At 40.8% G+C, this 18862-nt stretch overlaps 1 protein-coding gene across 1 annotated transcript in view; it reads right to left on the bottom strand.

Annotated features, from left to right (window-relative positions):
* Nucleotides 1–17727, bottom strand: part of Kcnh5 (potassium voltage-gated channel subfamily H member 5) — a 292983-nt gene extending 275256 nt beyond the window's left edge. Inside the window, exon 1 of the mRNA XM_027418254.2 lies at nt 17655–17727. Within this exon, the coding sequence (XP_027274055.1) occupies nt 17655–17727 (73 nt within the window). The remainder of the gene's footprint in view (nt 1–17654) is intronic.
* Between the last annotated feature and the right edge of the window lie 1135 nt (nt 17728–18862).

Below are 18862 nucleotides of genomic sequence, written 5' to 3'. Positions count from 1 at the left end.
AGACACAGCCCCAAAGGTTTCTTAATCAACACTTACTAGATGTTTTGCATTATTTTATAATCTATTTCAATTGTGAAGTGTGTTAAAATTTACTGAATCCATTTTACCCCACTTCTGTTTCGTCTCGGAGATTTGCAAACATTGCCTTAAGTAACCCTCCAAAGGCCTTGCAGAGCTCCCTACATCATAAACAGTCTTATTTTCAAAACATCTGTTAGGTTCAGAACCAGAGCTCTGCTTGTTCCTGTTGGCTCTGCCATTTATAGTCTTCCTGCTGCCACTCAACCATTCTCCAAGGCTGTGCCACAGGAATGTCTAAAAATGGCTGCAGCTCAGCAGGTCCAGCCATCACTACCCGCTAGTGGTTGATGGATTGCATTCATTCACCAATATCTCCCTGTGATAACAAAATGATTAACAAAGCAGGCATGACAGGAGCCCCACTATGTGATGCATTGTTCTGAAGGTGCAACCCTTATCTCTGACCCAGGAAACATCTTCATTCCCATCTCTCTGATCATTCATCAGCAACAAGTCAGAGGTTCACAGAGCCCAGGTCCCTGGGGTCAAAAGGCAAAAAGCAGAACACACGGTCCCCAAATTCTAACTCTTGACTGAAGTTTGTGCATAGTCAAACTCTTTCTGGGGCAAACTGTAGGTAGAAAAGTAGGTAGATTATAGATTAAATAAAGGGTTGAAATCAATCCCTACAGGAAGGGATTACTCCTCTTATTGGTTGGGAGGCAGAGTTGTTTATGGGGAAAAAAAAACCAAAAGTGGGCAGTGGATGTTTTTCATTGTTTCCAATCCTTTTTTAAAAATATCTACTTGAGTTCCATCGATAACACTGAATATGTTAAGATATGTCACAGGTACACACTAGTGTTTTTTCACACAGTCAATCAGAACGAATAACGCAAAAATAATTTCAAGGCCATCACAAGGTTTTACAATACTCTAGGATATGTGTCTTCTGTTCATCTTTGTGATTTAAATTTGAGACTAGCCATTTAAACGATGAAAGAAAAATAATTCATCAACTGGTAAATATTCACAACAATCCAAGTTCCACTGATCATCCCATCACAGTCTATTCTCCACATTCAGATCAATTCTCAAGCTTACCAAGAGAGGAATGTGAAAAACCTGGGGATATCAATTAAATTGTCAGTTTCTACACACACAAATTAACAAGAGTTATAAGCACATCTCTAGGTAATTATGGAGACTAATAATGAGTAATATAAGCAAAGTCTATATCAACTATTAGAGCAAAAGATCTTGGTAAAATTTTGTAATGTACTGTCTGCAAGATTTTTTTCACAACTGTAGAGGCAGCTAGCAGTGTGTTTAGGGGATTGTGAGCACCCACGTGTGCAAGTAGAGAATGGAAAAAAAAAATAGTTCCTCATGTCCTCATGTTGGACCTACCAATGGAAACCGGCACAGTTATATCAGGGAAAGGAAAATTATAAAGTGAAACACTGAACAGTGAGAAATAGATACAGCTAAGTTAGATGAAAGTTGCTGAGTTCATTTTACAAATTTGCATATGTATTAGCCAAAACATTATGTGTATACACAATGTTCATATTATTATCTCCTGAAGTCATACATTTCTTGTTCCAACAAATGAGAAATCTGTTATCATTAATAAATATTAAGAACAAGAGAGCAAATTTAATTAAAATTACTTCGCAGAAAATTTTAATTTCTTTCAGCTTTAAAGCAGAATGGGTAAGAGAAATTTGATTAGAAAGGAATAACTCACTGCAAAGGAGACAAGTTAGAATCCAGAAGGTGGGAAAATCCTAGAGTGTCAGCAGCATGATGCAATTAAGGAAATTTCCCAGAATTCTAAGCAACCATCATTGTCATCAGCCAGTCTTGACAGGGAATCTAGTTCTAGTGTGTCCTCACTTTCATTGAACACAAAGCCATGAATTCTGGATTATTGAACTTTCCTTGGTATCCAGGCTATTCCAAACCTTAAAATTGTTTACACATATTTTACTTCCAAAAGGCTCAAACACACAAATATGGTTCTTATGAGGTGCCTAACAGTCAGGCACGATTCCCCACCAAGGGTTGGGATTTCGGAAGTTACAATTCTGCACATTGGCAGATGCTTGGATAGATTTCTACAAAGGGTTAGGGATTGAAAATATAACATGGCTTCTTCTAAAGATAGATGTAAAATAAAGCAATCAAGTTTCCATCTAGTGTTAGAAGTTAAAAACCCAAATCATAGGCCCTTGATTCAAAGGGTTTTTTAAGGAACCATTAGAAAATTTAAAAACTATTTTAATGTGATATATGCATACAATGGAGTTAGAAGGAGAGAGAAAATGCTTTCATGACTACCAGAGACTGAAAAGGGAGAGTGGTGATCAAAAGAACACAGAAGGTGGACATGGACATTCTAAGTTCTGGAGCTTTATTGCAAGATGAGAAAATAGTATACTGTTGTTTTCAAAAATTAGTAAGAGAGAAGAATTTTTGATGTTCTTACCCCAAAGAGAAGACAAATATTTGAGATGATGAATAGTCATTAGATTGATTTGATCATCCCGCAAAGTATACATGCATCAAGATATCATATTGACCACATAAACACATAAACATAATTTATCAATTAAAAGCAAGTATGAAAAATTATAAATATCTTTATAGGGATTTCTTGATTCCATCTTGATTCAAGGAGCTTGAAATTGGGAACACAAGAGTTATTCATTCCAGATCTCACACCCTGAAGTTTCTGGTTTAGTTAATCTAAAAAAGAAACCCACAAGCATTGATGTTTATTTTAAAATCATCCCAAGGGGTTTTAATGTGCAGGGATGGAGCCACACTTATCTAGTGTAGTAACTCCTGAATTCTGGCAGCTGCAATAGAATCTTGTCCCAGGTGTCAAAAGTAGCGATTGCCAAATTGTAATGTAGATGCACTGAACTGACTTCCTCAGGGTAGAATCCAAAAATACAGCCCAAGAGATAAGTCTCCTGCTCAACAAAATCTGGGACACTTTAATCTGGTCCCTCACCTCTCAAAGCCTGCACCAGAATCACCTGGTAGTTAATAGCAATGAAGCCTCTGAGACCCACCCTACACCCTCTGAGTCAAACCTGTGATTTGAAAAGACCCTAGGATGATTCCTGAGAGTAAGATTGTGTCTGTCTTGTGCATCTTCTCCTTCCTTTCTACAAATAGGAAAGCAAGTCTGGAAAGTTACAGAACTTGGCTGGTGAATACAGGAAAAAGGAGTCTGGTAGCAGGAAAAGAACGGCTCAGGCTTCGCTGCCTCTGACTCTGATCTATTCCTGTATTTCTGAACAGGGATCTGAGCTCTTGCTTTGTTTGGTTTCATTTTAGTATAAAGAAACACTTCTTCACAGAATGACTTCTTCAGGCGACAGGAAAATAACCACACTTGAGTTCACACTACTACATATTAATCCTATTTGTAAAGGAGACCAGGAGTCCATGCTGACAGAAAATTCTAGAAGAAAGATCATAAGCAGTCAATGAAATGCCATAAAGTCACTCAGGCAATTCCTTTTCTTTCTACAGAAGTTCTGGAGCAGGGAAATGGCTTTCCTCTGGGCTGCTCCAACAAGATTTGACTTTTTACAATGTTATTGTTTTGTTTTTTATGAAAACTATACCCTTTTTAGATCTAGAATTTCAGGACTGACAATGGGAGCAGGACAGAGAAGTACATGGAGAGAAGAAGATGAAAGGGAACAAACTTGGAGTCATATAAGGTGAATAAATGTGGGTATCTAAGGCACAACATAAAAATTATGTTACTAACACTGGATACAATCTAAAATTCCTAAGATTTTTACCTCTTGTCACAAAGGATAAGATTGTCACTATGAGAAGCAATGAACAAGTTAATTTTCCTGACTTTCCTGATGCTCTCAGTATGCGTGTGGATGTCAAAGCCTTAGACTATAGTTGAGCAGATGGCTCAGAGGACAAAGTACCTATCATACAAATGTGAGGACCTGAGTTCAGATCCCCAGAACCCACATAAAACCAGATGCTGCAGTGCACATTGGTAATCCTAACAGTGTTTTAGTGAAGTGGTAAAAGAAGACAGGAGAATTCCCAGAGGCCCCTGGACTACCTAGCCTGCTGTACTAATATATATATATATTTGTACATAATATATATAGTATGTATTAGTACATAATATATATATATATATATATATATGAAACTATATAAAGATGAGGTGGAAGGTAAGGAATGACCATGAGATCATCATTTTACACACACACACACACTCACACACACACACACACACACACACACACACACACACACTCACACACATATACACACACACAATACACATATGCACATACATAACATATACACACTTTTTAAATCTTGCATATCTTAAATATATACATTTTTTAAAGAGACAAAGTAGAAACTGATGATAAAATTCTTTTGGGGGGCTAGCCTACTGTTCTTTCTCACTCTCAACTTTTTTATGCAAATTACCTTTGAGAGAAGTATTTCAGTATCCAGTATTAGCGAGAATTTTCAGGTATTTGAGGAAGTGGTAAGACAACCAAATTGAAGTCTAGAATATTGAGGGAGAAAGAAGACACTCGTGGAGGTGGGAAAGGACTTTAGAAGAAAACACTTTCACTATTGGGCAATTTTTCCTAGGTCTACAGCAGCCAGTGAGGAAAGCCAGCATGGTATCTCTCTAAATGCATTCATTTAGTCCTTACTGAAGAGGTATACCTCTCAGGCAAGAGAGGCAGCTCTGCTGGTGAAATACTTGTAGTACAAGAATAATCTCCCGAGCTAGAGCCCACATTAAAAAAGCTAGGAGCAGCAGCACACACCTTGAAACCCAGCTCAAAGCAAGGGCTAGGGTTGAGAGTGAGAATAGGAGTAGGGGTGGGGAGATGGGACATCTGGGGAAGTTCTAAGTGGGAAGATGAAGTGTGAAACTTCCAGTTTTCCTACCTCAAAGGAAGTTTCCCTATTTCCCTCTATGCATTTCTGAGCCACACACCTAAGTCGTCCTCCACACCTGCCCACTCAGGACACTAACTTATTACTAAATCCTGATCATTCTACAATGATACTTATTGGATACAACCCTTTCTATGCATCTCCACTGCTACTCTCCCAAGCCAAGCAAGACCATCCCCTCTTGCTTGCACCAAAGCAGTGGTCGTCTAGTTGGCTCCAACTTTCTCTCCTTCTCCCTTCAACCCTCAAGCAAGCAGCACTGTGTTCAGGAGATTAGTCCCAGGATCTCTAGGTAGGCCCCCAACTGCTCTTTCCAGTTTTATCTACTATCATCCACTGCATTGGTCTTGAAGCTTCACAAATGTGCCTATCCATTCCCCCTTTCTCTGCTTGGAACCTGCTTCGTTTTCTCTTTGTCTATTATATTCTTCGTCCGGGTGACCTCTTATCACCTTAATAGCACTTCCTTAGTCCGGTCTCCCCAAAACTGCCTTCCAGTCAAAACTAGTCCGCGTTACTTGTGATCTCAGCACTCTCCTCTTCTTTCAAAATGCCTACCACAGTTTCTACTTAAATGTTCTCTGTGCTTTTGTTGCTTTTGTTGTCTCCACTTAACAGTCTCTGAGAGTGAGGTACACATTAGTGTGTCCATCATTACACACCCAACAGTCTTGGCTGGGAGAATCAAATAACAGTTCCTATTGCTATTAAGACGGTCAGTAAACAATTGCAAAGCAATGTTTAGATGTTATCTAGAAAGTATATAAGGACTCATTTGGACCTATTTCTTCCAAAAATTACCATATTTTTAATAATAATTAGTAATGATAACAGGCAAACTTAAGCAGATTTTCTGCACTTTGAATAACATCTGAAAACTTGTGAAACTGAGTCGGGGAGCCCATGCTACTTTTCTGAGCTTGTCTTCTGGGTGAGTGATATTTATAGACATATTTAAGTTTTATGTGGCAGTAACAGAAAAAGTCCCCTGAAGCATACATAGCACATTTTATTTGGGTTAAACAAAATCTTGATACATATGGTTATTTTAAAAAGGTATTATTTTAAAAAGACACTAATTGTTTCTCCCTCTTCTTCTGTCTCCTGTCTTTGTCCCTTATCCTTGCCCTCTGTCCCTCTATGTCAAATAATCTCCTTTGGTCTGAGAAAAAAAGGCATAACTAATTTATATGAAGCATCCTCATCTATAGTGTTGGTTTCTGCTATATGCATTCCCCATTTCTATGAAAGGCTGGTATCTTTTATGTCCTTACAAAATATGCCTTTTCTTACAATTCTGTAACGGTACAGCCAGTGTGTAGACACATATACTTCATACTTTCCAAAATGACTCTAATTATTATATAATAATAATGGCAACATTAAACAGACCACCACTGTGGGAGTTTGAAATATGCAAAAAAATCTGTTAATTTATTCAAACGTGTTCAGCTGTCATCAAAGATAAAAATATGCCTCCACGTTTCATCTCCTTCAAGATCAAAGGTACATTTTCAAGTTTCTGTGTTTCTTTGATGGCATTAACTTCTTCATCCTCCATCTAGCCAAAGTGGATCACAAGGCAGGAGCTATTTCAGCATCTATTCTTAAAATTCCACTGCTAGAAACAATAGAAATGTTACAGAAGACACTTTTTTCCACAAAAAGTTCAACAATTGAATTTGTACTTGTGGATGTTATTCGAATTTGTATGCAGGTCTGCACCCATGAGAGTATATGTTAAGCCAGAGATCAATGCCACATAGAGGAAGCCTCTATTACTCTCTGTGTTCTGTTATCAAAATGGGGTCTCACTGAACCTGCTTGCTGTTTCTCTAGACTGGCTGGCCAACAAGCTCACCAGGGTCTACTTGTCTTTGTCCTCTGCCCAGTGATGGGATTACATGTGCAAGACCATGCTCACGTCTCTACAGACGCCGAAAAACCAAACTCGGATCCTTTTGCACTTTATTCACCAGGCCATCACTCCAGCCCAGTTTCCACTTTAAACAGTAATGTTTTGCTCATGGAATGCATTTCTAAAAATTATGCTGGTCAGAATCATTAGAGCAAAACACAACTGCAATGATTGCCTGCATGAATCACAGACCCACAAAACATGGAAAATAGTCACCTTGATGTAGTTAATGACAAATTGTTGCTGAATCCTATTGCAATGAAATTTCTTAAAATAACTAAAGCTTTAGACATCCACTAGTTATATAATCTTGGGGAACAAAAAGCTAAACCAGTCAAGATGTGTTTATCGGGAGAGAAATGTATTACTTATTTAATACTCAAGCTTCATTTGAAGCTTACAAATACACAAATGTTTTTACAAACAACCAACATCTTTTCTGAAGGAAGTATGTATTTTCTTCAAATTAACCTTTTAAGACAATCAAACAAATGGAAGTAAAACTCATGAAGAACTTCAATTAAGACCTATCTCATTTGCACACATGGTAAAGAAAGAAAGAAACACACAAACAAAAAGATGTCCTAGCTTGGTTTCTATTGCTGTGATAAACACCAGGATCAAAAGCAGGAACTCAAGGCAGGAACCTGGAGGCAGGAACTGAAGCAGAGACCACAGAGGACAGCTGCTTTCTAACTTGTTCTCTAGACTCCCATTCAGCTACCTTTCTTTTACCTTGAAGAACCTCCTGCCCAGAGCTGGCACCACCCCCAGTGAGCTGGATCTCCTTTATCAATCATTAATCAAGTAAATATTCCTACAAATATGCCTATAGCCAATCTGATAGAGGCACTTTCTCAGCTGAAGTTCCCTCTTTCCAGATGACACCATCTTGTGTCAAGTTGACAAAAACCAACTAGCACAGTAGGCTTTTCAAGGTACATTACAACACGATTAATTTTCTAAGGCTTTGTCCTGGCTTTTTTGTTTCAGATTTGTGTATGCATGTGTGTGTGTGTGTGTGTGTGTGTGTGTGTGTGTGTGTGTGTGTGTGTGTGTGTGTGTGTGTGTCTGTGTGTGTGTGTGTGTGTTTCATTCTACACTCTATGCAACAGGAGCTAGCAGTTTAAGGAAAACACAAATGCCTGCAGTTCAACTCAGTTTTCCTCCCTAGGCTTTTTCACAGGGCTGGTTACACAGAGATGGAAGTTTCTGTTCTTCCTCTGACATCTCGGAGCATGCCAGCATACTGCAGAGTATATCTGGGTACTGGGGCAATCCATACTGACACTTCTTTTAGTCTAAGCAATAAGCTGATGTTTGGAGGTTCCAAGGTGGTGCTCAGATGTCTGTTTGTTCATCTGTTGTTGGTGTTTGCCTACCAGTTAGGAAAGTCTTGAAAAAGTGAATTCAATGCTTTGAAGCTCATTTAATGATTTAGAGGCTTCTAGTTATTTAATATTTTGCCTTCATTGGATCAAAAAGGTGGAAAAGTCTCCCGTATTTTACTTTATCCAAAAATAATATGAAAAAGCAAGTCTGTAGTAAGCCCTTCCTGTGAGATGAAGTGTAATATCTGGAACATGTATGTCCTCCCAGAAGCCCTTCCAGGTTAAAATCCACAGTGCACCACTATGGAGTGAGGGCAGGGAATGATGGGAAGATGGAGACAGACAGAAATACTGGAAGCTTTGCAAATGTCTAGAAGTTTCATAAAATTACCAACTACCCTGAAGAGGGTTCTCCCAGTAGAGTCAGGTTGTTTTAGGGATGGATGAGAGAGTCTCCCTAATTTGGTCCTCACTTCCAGAAGCCTTGTTTCTGAGCTCAGCTAATGAGGCATTCTCCTTTGGGGCCTGTACATAGGATGTGGAGCACATAGAACACTAGCTGTGGTCTGAGTCTGTTCAGTGATGACCTTAAGTTCACTCTCTGTGCACACAATATCTTTAAGAGCTACAAAAGAAATGGGTGAAAAAATCCTTACCCACTAGGCTTTATCACATCCGTGGGATGTAATACTAACATTATACTGAGTGGGAAAGCAAATGTAAACCTAAGGTTTCTAAGCAGCAGGACAAAAAAAACATAAAAGTGATCTTAGGCTGTCATGAGAAAATGCCACAGAAAACTGATCAGTTTAAGACCAAAAATAAATAAATTCCAGTCTGGCCACAGTTTAGATGACTCGTGAGAAGAACAAGAAGGGAACTCCAGATGTCACAGCCCACACAGGACAAAAAAGACAGAGATCCAACACCAACTTCAGACAAGACTGCTCTGCAAAGTGGAATGAGGACCAGCAGAGGAGAGATGGAGGGAGGAACGGAAGCCACTAAGGACATGGAAGGACAGGGAGTGATGAGGGCATGGAAACAGGGTATAGTATAAAGGGTGAGAGAGTATGTAAAGTTGTAAAGGGAAGTGTAAATCTGTGTGTGAAGAGGGTGGTGTGGGGTGCTCACGGGCTGAAAGTTGTCAGTTGCAAAGAGATATAGAAGGAAATGGCAACTCAGAATTAAGGACATCAACCACAGAAGGGATGTCCAAAGGTTTAAACAACTAATAATTGACAGCACCACACACTGCTTTGTAGGGGCTGGGTGCTGCTCTTGCATTTGCACATATTACCTTATGTAACCTTCCTTCTAACCACATTCGCCTTTGTCCTGTTACTTACTATTTGTGAGAATACAAAGTTCTCGGTAAGATGATGAAATCATAATCAATATGCACATTTCCCCTCACAGAAAAAGAAAATAAAGAGAAACACTGCCGTGGCATTGTTCTGGATCACTTCCTAGCACATAGTAGATATTCAGTAAGATTCTGTTGTGTAAGTGAGTAATTCACAACAAATGGCATAAAGGTCAAGCAGAGAGGTAGTTACTATCTTTAGGGAACTTACTCTCAGACTATGCAACCCCCAATAAAAAAAACCCACTATCCTTACAGTGCTATAAGATACACAAAATAAATTCTCCATGCTTTCATTTATCTCCCAAATAAGAGAGAAGTGCATAGACAGAAAGGACTGGGGAAAAAGTTAAACTTTCCCCATAACACAAGACAGTTGATCAATGTTTAGTTACATTTGGCAATCAGCACCTGGCTTGCTGGATTGTAAGCTGCATCAACCATCAGTAAAGCTCTCTGATGGTTTGTCAACAGGCAAAGATTGATTTCCAAAGAAAAGCATGCCATCAATAACTCCTAACTGCAGAGTTGTTCAAAATAATTTAATTAGAATATGAAGCAGGTCTTTCTAATATAAAATAGTCCAGCCCTTCAGCCCCCTGGAGATTAAAGTGAAAGGCTAGAGAATATTTTGTTTGGGAGTAGGATACAAACATGCTCTCATGGGTACCAATGATGCTCCCTGTGCTGTATGATTTCTGTTTCCAGAGACACACAGTGATTAAATAAACATCTTCAGCTACATAATTACTTAGCCAACTCACTTCGTGAACAAAATCAGAACTGTTTGAAAAAAATCAATTGTTAAATTGGTTGCTTTAGGAGCCAAAATCAAACTGCACTTATTCAGCCAGCCTTTTCTGTGTACAGCACAGGGGAGATCAAGAAAGGGTTGGGTGTATCCTTGAGACTACCATGATGTTCCTAAGCCTTTGTGATCTTACACACCCATCATCATAGCTGGGAACTTCTAGGATTCCATATCTAAGCTCAGATCTCAGACTGCTTACTTCTCAAAATTTGTAGGACTTTACACTGAATAGTTATATTTCTCTGCTTGGACCAGATTCCCTAAAAAATATCAGCTTCAGTAAAATTTCAAATTGCTTTTTAAATAATTTATTTATTTTTATTTTGTGTGCATTGGTGTTTTGCCTGCATGTATGTCTGTGTGAGGGTGTCATATTCCCTGGAACTGGAGTTACAAATAATTGTGAGCAGCCATATGGGTGCTGGGAATTGAACCAAGGTCCTCTAGAAAAGCAGTCAGTGCTCTTAACCATTGAGTCGTCTCTCCAGCCCCTTGAACCATTGTTCATTTCTGTTTTATTTTGCCCATTAATTTTCTTGTTTCTTTCTATGTGAAAACTTAGTATTACAAAGCTATTGCCTACACTGCCTCCAAATGTGCCTACACTGCCTCCAAATGTGTCACTTTGTTAGGATATACAGATATATATATCCAAATGCTAAAGACAATGTCTGATATACTAATTTATTATGTTAAAAATCACAGCTGTCTGATGGAAGTAGAAGCAGACACCCACAGCTAAACACTGAACTAACAGGAATCCAGTTGTAGAGAAGGAGGAGTGATGAGCAAAGGGGTCAAGTCCAGGCTGGTGAAACCTATAGAAACAGATGACCTGAACAACAGGGAGCTCTTGGTCCTCAGACTGATCACTGGGAAACCAGCATGGAACTGATCCAGATCCCATGAATGTGAGTGTCAGTGAGGAGGCCTCAGAAATCTATGGGGACTCTTGTAGTAGATCAGTTCTTATCCCTAGCATTGGAATGGACTTTGGGAGTCCATTCCACATAGAGGGATACTCCCTCAGCCTAGACACAAGGGGGAGGGCCTAGGCCCTATCCCAAAGGATATGATAGAATCTGAAGAACCCCCATGGAAGGCCTCACCCTCCCTCGGGAGCAGAAATGGTATGGGATAGGTAGAATATTAGTGGGGGACAGACGAAGAGGGGAGGGAGAGGGAACTGGGATTGACATGTAAATCAATCTTGTTTCTAATTTAAATTAAAAATGGAGGGAAAAAAAGAATCACAGCTGTCTTGACTTGATCAAATATTTCAAGATCTGGCCTCTTACACTGGTAGTACATGCTGATCAACAGGAAACCGAACCTCTCGGAATAATACATTCTCAATCATTTCTCTTGGAGTTTAATAACTTGGAGAACTTTGAAGATAATTTGTTTTAGCTTTGAACTTTATTTTCAAATTTTGGGAAACATCAAAAGGCTAGAATTACATACAGGCTGTAAAAATAGCTATAAATCTGTGAGCTCTCTGTCAATACAGTGTGGTTATGAACTGACTCTACCTCTGCATCCAGTCTTAATATAAATTATATAAAAACATTTGTGATGGGGAAAACCCTGCTGAAATAGTAAAATACTTAGCCATCTCCCTGGGAGAAAGCATTGTGCAAATGGAACTTTGCTGAAAACTTCTTGTTTCATATATGTTGCTAACACACCAAAAATGTGTGATATAATTCAATTTTCATTTGATAGCATAAGTTCCCTCTCAGTCTAAACCATATCTTATGAATATCACACTATAATTCTCCATGATATGTGATTAGCCAATATCAAATGTCAGTGTTTACTACTTGATTACTATCATATTTATTGAGTCTTAAAATAATTTAAATAAATTTTAGTAATTAAAAGAAGTAAGTACCTCATATCACTGGACTTTCTTGTTTGTCTTATGTTTTATATATTTTCTTTCATGCAAAAACACTAACTATGCAGACCACCCCGACACAGAATCGTAATTGAAGAGTCAAGGAGGAAAGAGAAAAAAGGAAAGATGTCGACTAATCACTAATTGTGATAAAACCTATAGTGACCTCTTGTGGTAAATGGTAACTACCGAAGGTTGGTGGCCACACAACCTCTGCCTAGACTCACTCTGGGGAGTGTGAAAGCACTGATCCGCCAAGTTACTGTTACAGTGAAAGAACAAGATAAATGTTGACTAGATGTTAAAGCTTCTGCATGGAAATCCACTCAGTCTTTACCAATTACAATAACCATTACTACTGCCATCCATCAAAAATATAATGGAATTTTTTTTAGAAGATTGTCTGAAAGAGGTTTAAGTAAATGGATGTCTTACACATTCTACTTCTGGAATCCAGCAAAAGATGGACACCAGTGAAGGCAATGTGTGCAGAGGGGAGCAGCCCTTAGCCAGCAGTGTACAGCTCTCGTTATGTAACATGGTGCAGGCTCAGAGGTGAGATGATGCTCTTGGTTATTCGTCAATATAATTTAGGAAGTGGTGAGTATAATTTCAACCTCTTTGATACTTTCAGCACTAAAGTGGTGCATTTTAAGACGTGGGTAAGCCAATACTTCAAAACCAATGTGTGGTTTTATCAATATTTCCTGAACAGTGTCTTAGATATTACAGAAAGCCATTCAAGAAAAGAAATATCAACAACTTTCTGATGTGGCCGGTAGAAACTGTCTGCCTTACATTGTTCCTTCTAGGTTGGCTCATAATTAAGCTGTTTTTCCTTTTCGTTTTGATACCAGATCACTTGAGGGGTTCTTATAATATCGCCATGTTTCTAAATACCAATTACAGTGTGAAAATGAGTTTGGATTTTTTTTTTTTGCAAGGGAGAGGTGGCAGAGTAAAGGAAGTGCCTGCCCAGCCCACTGTTTCTATAAAAATAGAAAATTGAAGCTGCTGAGGACCGCTTAAAAGATGAGCTGCTCATATAACACACTCTCTCTACTTAATTCTTTCCTGGGTCCTTTTCCTCCAAAGAGAAAAAGAACACTTCTAGTTTTTCATAAAAGTGAAAAAATCCTTAATTCTGAATAGTACTTTAATATTATGGATAACTTTGCATCAAAAAACATTGATTTGAATTTATAATTTTCCAAAAATGGCAACCTAATTTGCTGTCACCCAAACTAGTCATTTTGCTGGATATTCATTAAGGATTCAGAGAGAAAGAGCACGTGGGTGAAATACACTACTTACAGGGATGGGCACATTGAGGGCTTTGATACAATGTTTTTGTCTAACTAATATTCCACCTAAAAGTCTCTCCAGTAATTAACTCTACATGAAGCTTACATCTCTCTACAACCTAGTTTACATTAACAAATAGCTTGCATGAACATTGACCATGTAAAGAGGGAGGAGGTGCTGATGATGCCAAACACAGATTTGGTCCATGTCTGACGAAATAATGTAATGATGTAATTACGGATGTAATGAGCTTGAACGCCATTCTCAAGCTCTCCCTTCTTGATAACTTATTTTGATCCAAATAGCCAAATATACACTTAAACTTCACTATGGTGAACAATCTGGTATTTTGAACCAGCCAGTAGGATTATTCTAAGGCAAAATGATGATACATGTTCAAACAGGCAGGTGAACCATTTTCCTTGATCTGATCATTATACATGTACTCAACTATTGAAATGCTACACCACAGCCTATAAATATGTCAATCAAAATCAAACATCTATTTTTAATGCTTATCTGATATTCCTGTTGTCTTTATACTTTTGACCTTTATTGTAAAATTATGAATTATCATTTTCCTTTTATTTGTTTTATCAAAGCTTTAGTCTTAAAAGTAAAGGGGAGTATTCCTCGCTGCTCCTATTTTGAGAGTTGGCTATAAGATGTGTGCATATACATGCTACACAACAGCTCACATTGTTTTACTTTGTAGACACAGTCACCAGTAATAACTTGCAATGCTGGCTTAAAACACTCAACTAAATAAGGGAAGGGGGAAGAAACAGAGAGTAAAAGAGCAGCAGAGAGGTTATGTGCCACTCAGGACATGAAAGGTAGCACTCTCCCCTAGAAACAGCAGCTGAGGACTTCAGAGTTTGATTATAAAATCCTCAGCCTCAAAAACTGTGTGCATTTATGCCATCCCTTTTGCTCATTTGGTCTATATTACCGGAAAGTTGACTGATAGATTCCTAACTTCCTGAGATCTCAATTCACAAGCTACACATGGACAAAATCAAATGTTTGGTTCTCATTCTTCTCACTCTCTCTGTCTCTGTGTGTGTCTCCCTCCCTCTCTCTCTCTCTCTCTCTCTCTCTCTCTCTCTCTCTCTCTCTCTCTGTGTGTGTGTGTGTGTGTGTGTGTGTGTGTGTGTGTGTGTGTATCTCTGTGTGTCTAAGTTTCCATCTCTTCCCTCCTCCCTCTCTTCCTCTTCCTTTCCCATGTGTGTGTGTGTGCCTGTGTGTCTGAGTGTCTATGTGTGTCTCTGTCTCCACCTGCATGTATTTTTGGTTGTCTCTCCATCTCTCTGTGTCTGTCTTTAAGACTGGGTGAATGTCTGTCCACCTGTTTTGTCTATAGGCTCTTGGTCATCTCTGTCTCTTTCTACAAACATGTTTATCTGACTTTCGGTGTAAGAGCTGCTTTTCAAAAGAGAATGATACTGTGTGAGAAAGGAAAGCTAGTCAATATAAAACACCAGCCTCTGTTTCTTCAGTTCTTCAGCTGGCTGGGAATGCCACCTCCTTGACTTCCGTTCCCCACTGAAGCCCTGCCAGCCGTTCATGCCCAATGTTATTAAGTTGGTGAGTGATTAAATCTTCAGTGTGACAAACCTGATCCATCCATGAATCCTAGAGGGAATTTTATCTGTTATTCTTAATTAAACAATCTCTTAGGATGAATTTTTCAATTTCTCTGCCAAATCAGGTAGAAATGACAACTGGAGGGCCCTCCCACACAGATGGGTAGACCAATTATATCCTGCAGCTCTCAGTTCAGATACTTGCTGAGGGTTTGCGGTGCTTGCTAAGTATAGGCATCCATAATTCTCAAATATCTAACACATCCCCAACAAAATCCCAAGATTTTGTGTCTTAATATTATTCAAAGTTAGCCATAGACAAACCTTTAAATGTCAAAGCAGGTAAATCTCACTCACACTTGGTGTTAGCCAGTGACAGAAGCACTAAACTAGGAAACCATTCTAATCCCGGGGTGTAAAAAAAAGATCAACTATTCACATGTTGACTGATAGAAAATGGAGGCAACTGGAACAGACAGTCCTGAGCCACACAACGTAGATCTCCATTTCAAGCCACATCTGACGGAAACATATTCTAAACCCTTCCCACAGTTCCAAGCTGAGAAAGTTGTTCCACCATCATTGTTACAATGATAAGCTTCAATCCATGACTTCTCGTTGTATTATTCCTCTTCCCCTAGGAGGGTGGCAGAGAGCCCATGGGTCTGGTTTTCTAAGGCCTTCCCTGAAAACTCCTCTCGAAAGGCAAACTGTAAGAAGTAGAAACAGCTCAAGAAGAGAAATCTGAAAGAAAAATCACCATATCTCTGTAAAAAGCTGATTCTGATAACCTCTAAGGTCCCCCTAGCAATTAAATTGCTTTAGCAGCAATGTTCCCTGTAATCTAGATCTGTGTGAGATATTCATAAAAGAAGGCAATGGGTATCTGTGCCATTATGAACTTATATTTTAATTTATATTTATACAAACTTATATTTTAATTTCTATTGTCATAAAAACCGAAAGTACACATGAACCTCACAGTGGGATAGCTAAAAATATTACAGGGATTAAAGTGACTATGCAGCACTATAAGCTTTTTTTTTTTTAATCCCAACACGCTACTGCTGCCCTAGCCTTATACAGAATCACACTTTGACCTAAAGTGGAAGAAAGAGTCACAAAGCTCCAAACCAAACTCCAAGATGGGCATTTAAAGAAAACTCCCTAGGTTACTCCAATTCCAAGGATGAGTTTGTAAACCTGGTTTTCAAAGAGACACCAGTCCCTCTAAGCTAACACCTCAGAGCCGGCATCTCTGTGCCTGGTTATCATTTGCATGGACACCTCTCACCCACAGCTAAGCATTTTAACCACACTTTCACACAAAAGACCCACACCATGTCTGCTATATAACCCCCCCCCAAACACACAGAATCTCCAAGAATAGTTGTCAGAACAAGGAACCATGGAGCAGCACAGAAGAGTCCCACTGCTTTCCCAGTCAACTCCAAGTGCAGAATTACCCTTTTCATGGTTCTCCATGAAGGGATTCTGAAGAGAAACCCTTAAATGATAGTCCACACACTTTGCTTGTGGAGTTTAGAATTATATAAAAGAATTTTTTAAGAACACAACTAGAAGATGAATAATCCCAGAAGATAAAAATTGTATGATCTTAAATGTGAAATAGCCATTCCAATCCAGAAGATAGGAGACCAAGCATAAATTGATGGTATTTTAAAGACACTTGGGAGGCAGGACAGCCTTGCTGTGCAGGAAGGAGCAAGACAGAATGGCATTGTTCAAATCTCTTTCCCAGGTGCATTAAAAGCACAGAAACTGTGGCTTTGCTTCCTCCCTTCTGCTCAAGGAAAATAGGTAAAATGTAGCCTAGAAACCAATACACAATGAAGAAAATAAAAACGCGAAACTTGAAACACAAATTGGATCCTAGTAACTGCTTTCCCGTGTTCCAAGCCCTGACTTTTTTAGGTTCAACTCTGACTGCTCACCCTAACACAGAGTTCTTTCATATGTGCACAGTGGATCCAAAAGCTAGCCCAGTGACTTAAATCTGATGAAGTAGCCACTTTCCCAGGCTTTCCCAACTTAAAAGGAAAGCTTCCTCCAAAAAACTGGCTCTAAAAATTTGGTCAGCGCTTGAAGCTTGTTTGGGAAGCGATGGGACAAGGAACGATTCATCATCAAAGTGCAATTCAAACCTATTCTGATGAACCCCCGCTTTACCCGCCCCCCCTTCCCTGGCTCCCACTCTGAGGTCTGGACAGGTGGGAAGGGGGTACATCTCTTAGGAAGCAGATGCAACTTACGTTCCTCCACCAACTCCTTCCTGGTCCCCACCCACCATAAACCACCAGGTACTACTGCCTACACCCCCCTCCCCCCACTTAGGAGAAGGATGGGATGGGCGGGATTGGGGGCGCCTTGGTCGGGATGGAGGTGGGGAATGTTCTGAACTGCAACTCTCCTTACCACTGGAGCGCCTGACGATGTTCTCCAAAAATGTGTTCTGCGGCGCCACCAGCCCTCTCTTGCCCCCCGGCATCCTGGGTTTGGAGAGCAGCGGCCAGGATCCGCGGCGGGGGAGGGGGGGAAGCAGGAAGAAAAGGTGGAAGAAGAAGAAGAGGAAAAGGTGGTGGAGATGGAGACGAAAGAAAAGGGGGCGCGGCGGCGGCGGCGGGGTCCCCTGACTGTGTCTCCAGCCCGACCCGGATGAGCAGCTCTGGGGAGGAGGACCAGGCAGTTCATGGTAGTAGCGCTCCCCCGGCCGCCGCTGCCCAGACTGTGGCGGTGCCGCACACGGGGCTGGGGAACTGCAGGCTCCGCCGGGCACAGTGCGCCTGCGCCGCCCCCGCTGTCGCTGTCCCGCCGGTGCTGATGCTGAGGCTGCTGCTGCTGAAGATGCTGCCGTGGAGGCAGGAGCCCGGACGCGGGCTCAGCATTTCTCCCTCTACCCCGACTCTGGGATCTCGGAGAGAGCAAGGAGCAACTCGACTTCCCTCTCCCCACCCCCTTCCTTAGCTCTGCTCCCTCAGTCTCCTAACCCAGCCTTCTCACGCAGCTGTTTCACAGCTGCCCAGGGCAGCCCAACTTCTGCCTGGCTTTGCGAGCGCCCAGAAAGGCTGCTCCTTTCTCCACGAAGATCCAGACAAGTGCTCGCTTGTTGGTGCGGGCTGTTGTTTGCAAAAACAGGCATCAGAGAGGGCAAAGGCAATCGGGGGGAGGGGGTCACATCTCAGCTTCTCCCGCCGCTGTCCCAAGCCCCAGCAGCTCTGGCAGACTCGGGTCCTGGGGCCGAGCTGCAGGAGGGTTCCAGCTCCAGCCCAGGCTGTGCGCCGAATAGGAAGTGACTGGGTGGCGCTCAGGGACGCAGAGCAGCCACCTGACGCTGCTACCGCCCCCCTCCGGGTTCTGGAGCCTGAAGCCTCAACACTGGAGCTTTCGACACCCTGAGAAACCCCACTATCTGGAACAGGAGCCAGATGGAGTATGAGCGCAGAGCTAGCATCCCGAATGGCCCTGCGCCCCAGGCTGGATTTGGCGCGCGAGGGCGCCCACACGGTATCTGGGGAGCTTCCCCAGGGCTGCTGTATGCAGGAGGGGAACAGGGAGCTGGATGCCCCTACCCAAACTTGCGGAAGAGAGTTCGCTTGATGCTAGCAGTCCTAAGAAAGAGTGAA

This window comes from Cricetulus griseus, chromosome 5 (genome assembly GCF_003668045.3).
Source record: "Cricetulus griseus strain 17A/GY chromosome 5, alternate assembly CriGri-PICRH-1.0, whole genome shotgun sequence".
NCBI lineage: Eukaryota > Metazoa > Chordata > Mammalia > Rodentia > Cricetidae > Cricetulus > Cricetulus griseus.
Note: the sequence above shows the minus strand (reverse complement) of the source record. Positions and strands in the feature narration are given on the sequence as shown.